This window comes from Ochotona princeps, chromosome 8, assembly GCF_030435755.1.
Source record: "Ochotona princeps isolate mOchPri1 chromosome 8, mOchPri1.hap1, whole genome shotgun sequence".
NCBI classification, from domain to species: Eukaryota; Metazoa; Chordata; class Mammalia; order Lagomorpha; family Ochotonidae; genus Ochotona; species Ochotona princeps.
Genome location: NC_080839.1, coordinates 47333199 through 47347148, shown reverse-complemented (window position 1 = coordinate 47347148; position 13950 = coordinate 47333199). Strand labels below are relative to the sequence as shown.

General features: G+C 54.5%; 1 protein-coding gene across 1 annotated transcript in view; it reads left to right on the top strand.

The window, feature by feature from the left end:
• Positions 1–13950, top strand: part of TTC7A (tetratricopeptide repeat domain 7A) — a 95513-nt gene that overhangs the window by 31732 nt on the left and 49831 nt on the right. Inside the window, exons 6-8 of the mRNA XM_058667982.1 lie at positions 8813–8891; positions 9523–9680; positions 10193–10256. Of these exons, the coding sequence (XP_058523965.1) occupies positions 8813–8891; positions 9523–9680; positions 10193–10256 (301 nt within the window). The remainder of the gene's footprint in view (positions 1–8812; positions 8892–9522; positions 9681–10192; positions 10257–13950) is intronic.

Here is a 13950-nt window from a genome sequence, read left to right as displayed (position 1 = left end):
CTGGGGGTTGCCATGGCCCTTGCTCTGCTGTACAAGGTCACTGCGTGGAGCTTCCCCCAACCCCCATGGAAGCCCCTTCACTTGCCAGTTGTGAGCTTCCGGACACGGATCCAGGCTACTAGAAGGTGATGTCTTACCCTCAGCTGCCAGCTGTAGAGATGGGAAGCAAGGGCAGAGGTCAGACTCAGGTTAGCCAGGACCTTAAGGAGTCCAGAGGGGACCTAGGCCAACCAGCTGTGGCTGTGGCTGTGGCATCTGGGCAGAGCTGAGAAGCTGCAGCAGAATTCTCGAGCCAGTCCACAAGCTTTGCTGTCCTTCTTAGCTCTTTTACAGCCAGTAGCTTGCTGACCCCCTTCTCTATAGCATTTAAAGGATCTTCTCTCCCAGGGCTGAGGGCATAGGAGCTGTTGCTTGTACTTGACAGTGGAATTTGGAGATAGTTCGAGTTTCAGTATTCTGTCTTTATTGGTACCCATCTAACAGATATGCACTTGATAGTTCAGGCTGCGTATGATGTGCTGGATTGCACCATTTGTATGTGTTGGTTCTCCCAGCAACCTGCTGAAGTAGGTACTATGGTTTCCAGGTGGGAAACTGAGGCCCAAAGAACATGAATGAGAGGTCTTGGGTGGGGCCAAGGTTATGCATACAGGATCTGGGTGACCGGCTGCTGACATCTGTCACTCTGCCTGCAGCAAAAACCCTGGAACTAAGCCCCTGTGGCTGCTTTTGAGGGGCTCCAGTCTGAGTCTGCTCATACTTGGCAGGTGTCATGTCTCAGCTCTGGATTGGAAACTTTGACACAGAGGGCATCATTATAGGGTCTGGGCAGCCACGATGCAGCCCTAAGGAACCTCTTCCTCCACTCGCCTTACTTAGTTTCCTCTCTTCTTTTTTTTTTTTTTTTAAGATTTATTTATTTTTTTAATTGTTTTTTAATAATCTTACTTAGTTGATTAGGGAACAAAGTGTCAAGGGCTACAGGGTGAAAGTGGGTAATACCATTGTTTCCACATCAATATCATTTTACCCTGTATCTGGGGTCAGGGAAAAAAACAAAGGGAAAAGCCCCACCCAACCTCCCACCCATCCCAGATCCCCAACGGGAGGCGCGCTCTGAGGGTCCTGCTCATACAGTTTTGATAGTTCATCAGTTCTGGATTGCTGCCAATCTCTCAGTTCCAATCGCAATGAACCCTATTCAGAATCCACTGGCTGACAGTCTCTTCATGGTTGGGGTTCTAAGATCAGCAGTTTAGTTTGTTTCCTCTCTTCTAAGACGGGGGCCTCTGTTTGTCCCATGTCCCCAGGGGACTGTGGCCATCCAGGGCAGGGATACAGAATCCCCTAGGGGACAGAGCCCTGAGGGTCTCTCCACTGACCACAGTCTCTCGGGGCTGCCAAGTCCCCTTCCCTACAGTTGTATTTTCTGCAGGTGGAGTGAGGTTAAGGGTAGCAGCAAGGTCAGCCAGGAGAGCTGGAGGGAGAGAGAGATTGGACTGAAGGGTGCCAGGATGGACTACACCCTCGGCATGCAAGGCTCTAGAGAAAGTCATGTGACCTGCCTCAGTAGGGAAGGAACAGAGCTGGGTAAGAGTGAATTATTTGCCAGGCTCACCCACTGCAATTCCAACTCTGGGTCCACATGGGCTTGAAACCCATGCTGGTTCCAACTCTGTGAGTGTGGAAGAACAGCCTGGGGGGTGTGGGGCGAAGGATGGCGTTTCTGTGAGCCAGTGTGCAAGGTGCGTGCTCGCTCCATTTGCCCCCAACCCCAAATCACCATTTGGAGGATGACTCACTCTCTCTCTCTCCTTCTCTCTCTTTCTCTCTCTCTTTCTCTCTCCAGATTTATTTACTTGAAAGCCAGAGTTAGAGAAAGAAAGCAGGAGATCTTTCATCCTCTGGTTCATTCCCCAAATGGCTACAGTGGCCAAGGCATAGCCTGGAGCCAGGAGCTTCTTTCACGTCTCCCACGTGAGCAGCAGGAGCTCAATCACTTGGGCCATCTTCTGTTGCTTTCCCAGACTCCTTAGCAGGGAACTGGACCATAAGCAGAGTAACTGGGACTGGAACCGGTGGTCATATGGGATGCTGGTATTGCATGCAGTGGTTTAATCCGTGGATTAAACCTCCCAGGGCTGGCTTGCTTCCTCATGTCTGCACTCTGCCTGTTTAGGTGGTGTCGGGGGTGGGTGGGTGTGTGCTCACTACAGGAACACCCGAGGGATCTCTTTTGTGACTCTTCAGTTCTTTACTCTCCTCCTCTTTTCCTCTGAAGCACAAGTTCAGTTAAAGCCGAGATACTGGCGCCAGCCTCACCCCCAGCCACTCCAAAAGGAATGGAAATTAATCATCCTTTCTTTCCAAGTAAACAGCCCCGACATGGCGAAGTGTGAGTGTGAAGAGCAGTCTGCAGGACGCGTGGCAGTGACTCAGCCTCCGGCTGTGTCCAGTCCCAGGGGCCCCCGGGAGGTGACAGGGCCTCCTCCTGTGCTGTCACAGGAGCTAATACTTGTTGGACCCTCACTGCCAGAGAATGCTGATGCCGTTGAATAGGGTCAGTAAAGTAATGCCAGATCCCTTTAACGCTGTGGGAGAAAAGAAGGGGTTAAGGAAATTGTCCCCAGTTACCGGTGGACAGGTGCTGATCCTGGGCCCCAAGGCCTTGCTCCTTACAGGCACTAGGCCTGCATGCCACCTGTGACAATCGGCATCACTGAGTGTTACAATTACAAGTCACTTATTCATCAAAGTCCCAGCTGCCTGAGCCAATCACTGCTTCCAGTATTGCCTCTCCCTCTTCGTCTGTCCTACAAAGTCACAGTAGCCCAGGGCTTCTCACACTGACCCTACTGCTCCACTGAGGGGCTGGTCCTCCCTGGCCTCTGCCCACTAGATGCCAGTCGCAGCCCCCGTTCCCCAGCAAGGTGAGGCAGCCCCCAGCTGAGAAGGCCTGCCTTGGCTTCGGGTGCTGGAAGCAGAAGCCCAGGGATAGGTTGAGGCCCAGAGACATCGTTATCTTCTCTAGGGTAGCCCTAAAAAACTCATGCCAGGGGCTACAGAGCAACTTCCTGTCTGCCTGGGCTCTCGGGGGCGGGAGGGGAGGCCAAGACCCTGCCTGGTGCTGAGGGAGCTCACTGCTTGGGCAGGGGACTAGGGGTGGGAGTGGCAGTGGAAACCAGGGTTGAGGTCCAGACCCAGAGAACAATGTGGCAGTTCATTGCCCAGCCAGCCTGAGTGCCCACAAGGTTTTCCTCCCCTTCTACAAGTCCCACCCCTAGAGGGGAGTCCAGGTCATGGTGCTGCCTGGGAGAGTGGCGGGCCCTTGCCAAGACTGGACAGTTCCAGGGGAGGGGCCGCTGCCTAGCCTGGATCCTCCCATTGTAGATCTGACACGGTCTCACTGGCATTGTGTTGTCCATCGTGACGAGTGGATAGCCCTGTCTGTGACCCCCATCTTCCAGAGCTGCTGGTAGCCCAAGCCTGTCTGCCTGCCTCCCTCCTGCTGGCTTGGCCCTAGACCACCCTGTTGCCACCATTCCATGTGCCCCCAGGGACATTCGTTTCTTCCAGGGGCCTTGCCCTATGGATCCAGCACTTTCTTCTCACTGATGATTCCTGCTCCAGGTTCTGTGGATTCTGAGCAGTAACTAGGGTTGCTTCAGGAACTGGGAAGGCCTTGCGGGAAGAGTTGGGAGCTAGGAGGCCTGGGCCCAGCGCCTCCTCTTTCTGCCACCAGAGGGCAGCCGTGGACTCCACTTGGAATCTAGGCCCAAGCAGTCCCCAGGCTGCGGGGCTGCCTGGAGGAGGCACTTTGCTGACAGGTTCTGGCAGTGGGAGAGAGGCAGAGAGGTGGATCCTGGCTGTAGGGGAGGCTCCTGCAAGGAGCTTGATTCGCTGGCACGGAATAACTCCAGAGCAAAGCAGCAGGAGCTGGGGAGGGATACAGTCAGTCCAGTGTCTGGAAAGCTGCTTGTCCCTGCCCGTGGCTCTGACCTCAAGAGAACTCTCACTAACCGAGACCAACGTTGGGAGCCCACCCTGCCCCTTCTGCTGGAGTGGCCAAGGGGCCGTTTTTCTGGCTTTTTTTGTTGTTGTTGTTTGCTTTTGTCCCCTTCCTTGGCCCTGGCAGAGCTCACACTGTGCTTGGGGGTGGGAGTGAGCTTGGGCCATGCACATTGAACCAGGTAAGGCTGGTGCTGTGTTTCCTGCTTGTTCTTTAAAAAAATAAACAAACAGACAATTTTTTCATTGCCAAAGCAACATGTGTTCACTGTACCCAAACCAAACAATGAAGAAAAGTGTGTATTTTCTAAGGGAGTTCCCCCGGGTCTGGCAGCTCATACAGGCTTGTTCTGGCTCTGTTTCACACACACACACACACTGGTGCCAGGTGGGTACAAAGCAGAGAAAACCCAGCCTTGCTGTTGGGTATGACTCCCCATTGGGAGGATGTTTACTGAGCTGTAGTTTTGTCCTGTTCTCCGGAGCCACGTCGTGTCTGCAGGGCTGGTAGGGGCAGGAGACATCACCTATGCCACAAACCTCCTGTGTTCCGTGTCCTGCTCGTGGGCCTGCAGAGGCCTCCGAGGCCCAGTGCAGCCTCACCTGATGCACAGGTTACTTATTGGCAGCCCTTTCTCCATCTTTGCTACCTTCCTAGAACAGAAGGAGCCCATTGCCTAGCGTGTGACAGCCAAGCAGGCGAGGGCAGCAGCCCTGCCTTATTCCAGGGCTGGAGCGGAAGAGGAGAGTTTTGGATTTAGAAGGCTTGATAACCTTTTTTTTTTAAGATTTATTTATTTTAATTGGAAAGGCAAACTTACAGAGAGAAGGAGAGACAGAGGGAAAGATCTTCCATCTGTTAATTCACTCCCCAAGTGGCTGCAATGGCCGGAACTGAGCCAATCTGAAACTAGGAACCAGGAGCTTCCTCTGGGTTTCCCAAGGCTTTGGGTCGTCTGCCGCAGCTTTCCCAGGCCATAAGCAAGGAGCTGGATGGGAAGTGGAGCATCCAGGACATGAAGTGGTGCCCATATGGGATGCTAGTACTACAAGGTGGAGGATTAGCTTATTGAGCCACCTCGCTGGCCCGTTGATGACCATTTGAGCTTCACTGGACCTTATGCCCCAAGTCAGCCTTTCAGCATTGGATCTGCCCACTGGCTGTCTCTCCTTCTGCGTTCCTCGCCTATGCAGGTAGCAGTGCAAAGCCCTGCTGTGGGGCTGCTGCGCTGGGTCATGTTTGAGTTCCATTCAGTGGTCAGTTCCACTGTGGTTTCTCATTTTCTCTTTCAAATCAAAATGACCCCCCTTGAAAAATGTTCACCGAACACTTACTCTGTGCAAAACACTTTGCTGAATGCCAGAGTGGGCCGGTAGCAGGGCTGATGGAGCTGACTAAGCTCCTTGCGTGTTGGGCCCCAGCTGAGACACCTGCTGTTCCAATCTCTTCGCTTCTTGTACTGGGAAATGTCTGTGCAGTGGGTGCTTTGAAAGGCTTAGTGGATTGAGGCCTGAGAGTCCTGGGAGTTTAAGGGCCAAGAGAAGGAAATATAGTTGTGCTGGGACTAAAGGCAGGCCTTGTGTCTCTGAAGGGGGAAAGGGAGTCGAACCTGAGCCAAGTGATTGTAAGAGCCAGCTTCTGCCCTTGGGCAGGTGGTGGGCGGGGACAGCGGACATCTGCCAGGCTGCAGTTCCCCCATTGGGAAAATGCAGTGTATCCCTTCCCTCGGGGTGTGCTGAGAGCCTTCTGAACGGCCCATGTTGTGCTGTGCTTCAGAGGCTACTGAGCCTGCCTGCCTCCCCCAGCTCAGCGGCAGCTGCGAAGACTGGGCCAGGCTCTGAAGCTCAGACGCCACTGCCTGCTGCTGCGCATGGCCTACCCAGAGGTTGCCCCAAGACCAACCATTGCCCTTCACCCACCACTGCACCCCGTCTCCACCCTTCCCTCCCTGTGCTCATGGACTTGACTTTGGTTAGAAGAATCTGCTTCCTAGCTTGTCCCCGTGCCAGCCTGTTTCTGAGCCAGGGTTTGTTGGAGGCCCTGCCTTGGAGAGTGTTGAAAGTGGACAGCTTTGCTCAGAAAGGTCAGCGGGAGAGGCGAAAACAAAGAGAGCTTTCAAACTGGCCTCTCCCTGGGGCAGCCAGGAATGGCTCACGAGAGCCCGGGCCCTACCTGGCACAGGCAGGCGGCTGGAGCACTGGGCTGGGATTATTCAGACCTTGGCCATCTGCGGAGGCCTGGAGTGAGGCCCATCTGCTTTCTTGCTTCTCAGCGAGGTAAGCCAAGGCACAGGGGCTTTCCCAGCACTGCCGAACAGGACCAAGTCAGCTGGGATCCCAGGGTGTCCCCTGGCCACTCCCTGGCCCCGGACCCTGTGTATGTGGTTTTGTCTATAAGGACATGCAATCTGAGTGGAGATTGGTTCGCACATGCCTGCAGATATTTAACTGTTTGGCTGGAGACTCCCTTAGAGGTTAGAAAGAAGTCAAAAATTGACCTTGTTTGGGACTCAGGATCTTGTTAAAATGGGGTGTGGCTTCCGCAAGTCCTCAGGTGATGCCCGTCTGCTGGTCCGGGGGTGTCGATGATGAGATAGAACTGCACAGCTGAGCACGAAGGATGGTCCTCGGGTAGGGCTGTGGGGGAAGGCACGTGGTCATGCTTGGTTCCAGCTCCTGGTAGCAGTTGGGCCACGCTGCCAGGGTAGAGCCTGGCATGTCGCCTGCAGAGTGGAAAAATCCCGCACTGACCCAGGAGTCGCTGGTCTCTGAGCCACGAGGCCCGCCCAGCCTGGGGTCCAGCTCACCTTAGCCGAACTTGGTACTGACTGGGGTTCCACAGTTGTCCCTGTTTCCTGGTCGCTCCTCACGCAGTCTGGGTCTTGAAGCTGGCCTGGCAGTTGCTTTTCTGGTGCCACCTCTGTGCTGGTCCCTGTTCTACACTCACCTCCCCGGCAGCCTCTGCTTTCCCGTGTGTGGTGTGGCCTATGGAACCTTGTGAGCAAACAAGTGGAGTGGTCCCCAGGTATTTTCCGAGCACCTGCCCTGAGCAGGCCACAATGCACAAGGATGGAAAATGACCTGGAGCTGGGGAGCTTGCTTCAGAGGCAGAGGAGTTAACAGCATGGAAGGGACAGGCGAGCAGGGCAGGCAGGAGGAGGGCCTGGGCTGTGATGGAAGGGACAGGCGAGCAGGGCAGGCAGGAGGAGGGCCTGGGCTGTGATGGAAGGGACAGGCGAGCAGGGCAGGCAGGAGGAGGGCCTGGGCTGTGATGCTGGAGCTGCGTTTGGATGAGAGAGGGAGGTGCTGTTAAAGGCAGTGGGAGAAGCAGCCTGTGCCAGCACTTGATGGCAGGAAGTGCAGAGGCTGCAGCGCTGGGAGCGGAGAGGGGAGAGCAGGGCAGGTCCCCAGTCCCAGGACACCATGCTGAGGACCCAGGCTGAGCGCCTAGGCTCTGATGGCCACCAAAGGGGCTGGGAGGACCCAGATGGCTTCTGAGTGTCAGTGGACCCCTTGATCAAGAGACATGGGGGGGGCCCAGCGGCATGGCCTAGCGGCTAAAGTCCTCGCCTTGAACGCCCCGGGATCCTGTATGGGTGCCGGTTCTAATCCTGGCAGCTCCACTTCCCATCCAGCTCCCTGCTTGTGGCCTGGGAAGGCAGTTGAGGACGGCCCAGAGCCCTGGGACCCTGCACCCGTGTGGGAGACCTGGAAGAGGTTCCTGGTTCCCGGCTTCGGATCGGCACAGCACCGGCCGTTGTGGCTCACTTGGGGAGTGAATCATCGGACAGAGGATCTTCCTCTCTGTCTCTCCTCCTCTCTGTATATCTGACTGTAATAAAATAAATAAATCTTTAAAAAAAAAAAGAGAGACATGGGGGAGGTTCCTCAGGCTGCAGGCCACAGCCCGTTAGTGGCTGTCAGGTCAATGTGGTGAGCTTCAGCCAGCATTTTACCAAGTCGGGGTAGAGGGAGGAGTGGAGGAGAGGCTGTCCGAGCAGGGGCAAGTGCTGTGTCCAGGAATTGCTCCAGTTTTTAAAAAGTTATTTATTTTTATTGCAAAGGCAGACTTAAAGAGAGAAAGATCTGTCTGCTAGTTCTTCCCCAAGTGGTCACAACAGCAGTGGCTAAGCTAATCCAAAGCCAGGAGGAGCCAGGAGTTTCCTCCAGGTCTCCTACAAGATGCAGGGTCACAAGAACTTGGGCTGTCATCCACTGCTTTCCCAGGCCACAAGCAGGGAACTGGGTGGGAATTGGAGCAGCTGGGGCACGAACCTGTGCCCACATGGGATCCCGGCACATGCAAGGCAAGGACTTAGCCACTGAGCCATCGCTCTGAGCCCTTGCCCGTTTTATATAGGAAAAGTGTGTGGCGGGCTGCAGTGTGAGGTGGATTTTTTGACGATGGCCAACACTGCAGTAAAACCCCTGTCAAGGCACATAGCGCTGCCTGGAGGAGGTGAACATTGCCAGGTGGTCATCTGAGCCCACACAATGATGCACACCTGTCCGAGGCCCCGATCGTAATGACCGGGAGGAAAGCGTGTAATCCAGTGTGGACCGGATGCAGCCAGTGAGCAGGGAAGCCTTGCGGCACCCGGGCCGAGCTGATAGTTTATTTGCGTACGCAGCCTTGGTGTAAACTGGACACCTAGGGCTCTCTGGTGATGACCCAGACTTGAGAGCGTCCTTGTGCCACCATTCTGGCAATTGAAGGACTCAGCTGTGTTCTAGCTGGCAGGCTCCTCCCAGAGTCTGTGGCTTGGCTGCTAAGGCACTCACTCCACCACTGTCCTCCCTGCAGGAACATCGTGAAGGGCATGAGAGAGCTCCGGGAGGTGCTGCGCACTGTGGAGACCAAAGCCACGCAGAATTTCAAAGTGGTAAGGTGGGAGAGGGAGAAGGGAGAAGTCCAGCAGGTGTGTGTTCCGTCCCCTCGCCCATGGCAAACATTGCCAATCGAACTCAGTACCCTTCTCACCACAGCCCTGCAGACAGCACTTCACATTAAAAATCTACTGCCAGCCCTCCCCTGAGCTGGACAGTGTCCTAGCAAAGTGGATGTTGACTCAGGAATCTGTGAGGATGCTAAGAACAACACTGGCTTTGCTATGTCTGGCCTTGCTTCAGCCAAAGTCAGAGCCAGTCAGAGCTCAGAGGCATGCGGTAGACAAGAATTGTCAGGCCCTTGGTTTTCTGTCCTTTTCCTACCCTGCCAGGGCCCAACCGAATCCTAAGAGCTCCAGCTCTGTCTGGGAGATGAGATGGGGAAAGGGGGAAGTTGGCGTCACCTAAGGCCAGCAGAAGGTGTGGGTGGGGAGAGAGCTCCATGCAGGAGGGGACTGAGAAAAATGAGCAGACCCCTTGGGGTTAGAGTCGTGGAGGTCTCTGTGTGGGGATGTACCCTCCACCAAGAAGGGCAGATGTGGCTGGAGGTGAGCAGAGAGTGTTCTAGAACATTCTAGGGAAAGGCTGGGATGCATGCCTGCATGTGATTCCCTCCCTGTCTGCCAGGTGGCGGCCAAGCACCTGGCGGGGGTCCTGCTGCACTCCCTGAGTGAGGAGTGCTACTGGAGCCCCCTGTCACACCCCCTGCCCGAGTTCATGAGCAAGGAGGAGAATGCCTTCATCATGCAGGCCCTGCGGAGACCGCACCTCTACGAAGGAGACAAGTGAGTTTGGCCTGTCTCCCTAGGCCGTGCCGGGGTGGGGTCCTGCTGGCAGCTGCTGTCTGCCACTGCCTGCACCAGCCCTCTACCTGGCAGCCTTCTTAGGATCCCCAAGAGCCATGGAGATGAGAGAAGGTATTGGGGGTGGGAGGTAGGGTCATGTCTAAGACCCACTGCCCAACATATGTGGGTGTTCCATGCCTCTGAGCATCTTGCCTGATGCACCATCATGGAAGGCAGAGTCTGTAGCAGCTGGCTGAGCTTGTCCTGGTCCCTCACCCCATCTCCTTTAACGCATTGATGGGCACTGGAAGGGGTGTGTGTGTGTGTGTGTCCGGAGCATCTGCAGGATTACAGCCCAACCACTACTCTGGGGCATATAAAAGAGCCACAGGTGGCATCCGGTGCCCATGAATTATTCAGGAGAGGGTCACCTTACCAGGGGCAGAGGGCCCACGTGACGGGCTGGTGGTGCTGCTGGGATGGGAGCCAGGGCTGGCGATTGTGTCTTTCAGCCTCTACTGTCCAAAGGATAACATCGAGGAAGCGCTCCTGCTCCTTCTCATCAGCGAGTCCATGGTAAGCCCAGAGTGCTCCTTGGGCCTCTGTCCCTGTGGGCTAGGCCTGCGGCATGCCCCTGAAGTGGGCGCTTCCTGAATCCCGCCCCTGCAGACAGGCAGCAAGCCCGGTTCCCTGGGCTTGGGTTCAGCTGGGTGTGTGAGGATGTCCCCCCTCCTTCCTCCAGCAGTAGGGGACTATGATAGGTTCAAGGGTGACAAGGAGGGAGTGGTGGGAGCACATGGTGGGGAGGTGGGAGGTCTGCATATAGGTTCCAGTGCCCAAGACCAGTTGCTTCACGTCTCTGAGGACGTCATCATAGAGGTAAGTATGCCCGTTGAAGGGGCTCCTGTGTGCATGCAATAGCCGTTGGCCGAGGAAGTACCTGCTTTGTGCTAGGTTCTGTTCTAGATGCCAGAGATGCTGCAGCAAACAGAGAAAAGCCCCACCCTCCTGGGCCTCGCATTCCAGTGAGGGAGGTGGCAGCAAACAAATGAACGTTTCCCATTCCAGGGGTCCCTGGTGCGGGTTGGGAACAGGGCACTGCCGTTCACACTTTTTTTTTTTTTTTTTTAAAGATTTATTTTATTTTTATTACAAAGTCAGATATACTGAGAGGAGGAGAGATAGAGAGGAAGTGGAGCTGCCGGGATTAGAACCAGCGGCCATATGGGATCAAGGCAAGGACCTTAGCCACTAGGCCACGCTGCCGAGCCCCGTTCACACATTTTTTTAAAGACTTATTTTACTGACTTGAAAGATAGAGTTACATAAATTAAGGGAGAGAGACAGAGAATCTTCCGTCCACTAGTGAATTCCCCCAAAATGACTACAACAACTTCAGCTACAGCGCTGGACCAACCCAGAGCCCAGGAGCCAGGAGCTCCATCCAGGCTTTCCACATGAGTGGCAGCTCCCAAGCACTTGGGCCATCTTCCATTGCTTTCCCTGGATCAGAAGTGGAGTAGCAAGGACACCAACTGGCACCCATATGGGATGTCAGTGTTGCAGGCAGCAATGTAACCTGCTACACCACAGTACCATCCCCTAGACTTTTTAAGAGTTATGCAGTTTTTTAAAATGTATTTTATTTATTTGAAACATAAAACTAGAGAGAGGGAGAGGTGGGGAGAAAAAGAAAAAGGTCCTCCATCCCCAGCCTGTGGCCCCTGTTGTTGGGTTTGCAACTCAGAGGAGTAACCATCTGGGTCCGAGGCTGGTACTTCAGTTATGGCTTTGTTACAAGGTGATGCTATGATCAGAACGCCTGAGGAAGTCCTTGTCTTTGAAGAGACCAATAGAAACTTTGCAGATACTTTCATAGGACTAAAAAGGGGGGGGGGGGCGGAGAGAAGATTTTATTTTGGACCTAGTGTAGGTTTTTGATGTCAAATCATGTTTTAAAGTCTATCCATCCGATGCTCTACCCGCCCATTCATCTAGCGCTCCAGCTCCCCACCCCCTTTGCATCTATCCAGTGGTGCACCTGTTCATCCACCCTTCCAGTCTTCCATCCATCCAGTTATCCTACAGCGTGCCGCCCCGTGCCCAGCACTGCAGGAATAATGAAGCGTTCCATCACAGTCACTGCCCTAGAGATGCCCTCACCTAATGTAGTGTGTGTGTGTCTGTCAAGGGACATGGAAGACACCCTGATCTCTAAATCACAAAGCGGTAGCTCAGCCTACTGAAGCGTTAAGGCAAATTTTAATTTTTGAAAGAGCCTTATATGCAAGTGACCTGGCATCCTCAAACACTTGGGGAACAAGGTGGGACAGTGAACTTTGTCATGAACAGTCCAGGACATAACAATACTTGCTAAAGCAGCGGGAACCTTGGGGCTGTTCCAAGCAGCTGAGGCAGACGCTGCAGGTGGTAGAGGCACTTGGGAAGCAGAAGGATGTGGAAGCCTCTGTAGAGTGAGATTGGGGCCGGGGAATAAGTCCCTGAGGCCTGGGACCCTGCACATCAACAAACTGACTTTGCGCCTTGCTCTAGGCTGTACGTCTGGCAACATGAATCTTGCTTTTTGTTTGTTAAAGATTTGTTTGTTTGAAAGACAGTTGCAGGGAAAGGAGGACACAGAGAGAGAGAGAGAGAGAGACTGATTGATCTTCCATCTGCTGACTCACTCACTTCCCTGAATGGCTAGAACAGTCAACACTGGGCCAGGCCGAAGCTAGAAGCCAGGAATTTCATCTGGATCTTCCACTTGGGTGCAGGGGCCCAAGTAGCTGAACCTTTTTCTGCTCTTCCCAGACACATTAGCAGGGAGCTGATTTGAAAGTGAAACAACTAGGACTTGAACCAGCGCCCACAAGGGACACTGGCACTGCAGGTGGTGGCTTAACTCACTATGCCACAGCACCGGCCCTTGAGTCTTGTTTTTGCCGTTCACAGTTCGTGTGACCCAGGCAAATTTCCTACCCGCCGAGCCTCAGTTTTCTCTAAAATTTATTTCTGTCAAAAAAAGTATTCAATGTAAGGCTTCTCCTGCAGGCATTCAGGTGGATTAAGTACAAAAGTGGGCGCTAAGTGCCGGGTACATTTGATTGTTCTGCATACATACATGTTCATTTTGTCCTGAAAAAATACTTGAATTCTAACTTAGCCATTTTTAAAAACAATGAAGTTTAGATCTGGTTAGGTTGAGGATACCGTGCAATTGAAGACAGAAAAAAAAAAAAGTACTTCCTGGGCTGCATTCCATTTGGAGCTCAGCAGATGGGCACAGATTGTCCCAGCTCTTGGCACCTGCTCCGCGGAAGGCTGTGATGGAAAGGGTGTGAGAATGCTGCCAGCACAGAGCCCTGGGCCTCGGCAGAGGCGGGAGAGCTGTGCCACCTGGCAGGGGCCTGGTGTGGCAGGTGCACGCGCAGACTGGCGTGGGCCCGGCCGGGCCCTTAAGGTAGAAAAGACGCATCACAGAGCGTGTGATTTCTTGGCTCTGTGGCCTGGCAGCTCGGGCACCAGTGGTAATTATGGCTGCCGGTGGGGGAGGGCAACGGGTGCAGAACATGTTGGCGTCCACAGAGGGGGTAGACACTGGGCACAGATCTGCCACGAGGGGAGTTGTGTAGGTGGTTGTGGGTTGAGGGGGAGCATCAACAGCAGATCCTGAGGCTCTATTTGTGCCCAGTGGCAGGGTGGTGGGGAGGGGGGGCGGGTTGTCTCTGCGAATGGGGCTGAGCAGGGCGTGCTGGGGCAGGATGTGTTTTCTGCAGAGAGGTCACTCCCCCTCCCTCTCCCCCCCCCCTTCCGCCCCTGTGGCAGTCAGCATGTCAGAAACATTTAATCGGGTCCCTTCTCTGCATGCTGTGGGTGGCCTCTTTGGCCTCTCTGGGCCTTTTTTAGTCTTGAAGTAACTGGAAGCCGTGAGAGCTCTATGTGCGTCCTATGGGTGCTCAGGGTCAGAGAGAATTGGGGTTGGGAGGAAGCCAAGGCCAGTACCGTGGGAGGTCCTGCGGCTGGCAGAGCAGCCAGGAGGCAGGTGGCAGCCACAGCGCCAGTGGCCACTGCAGTCCTAGCCCGGCCCCAGAGCATCAGCCCTGGATTCCTGGGTCCTTGCACAATGTCCTTCCAAGTCCCAATGGCCCCATCGTCTAGGAGGGCAGTCCTCGTGGTTCATCCCTGCCTCTCCCTGGGGTTCCTGTAGAGCCAGATGAGACAATGGATATTCAAATCCCACTCCTAAAGGAGTTGCGCTGAGTGCCCC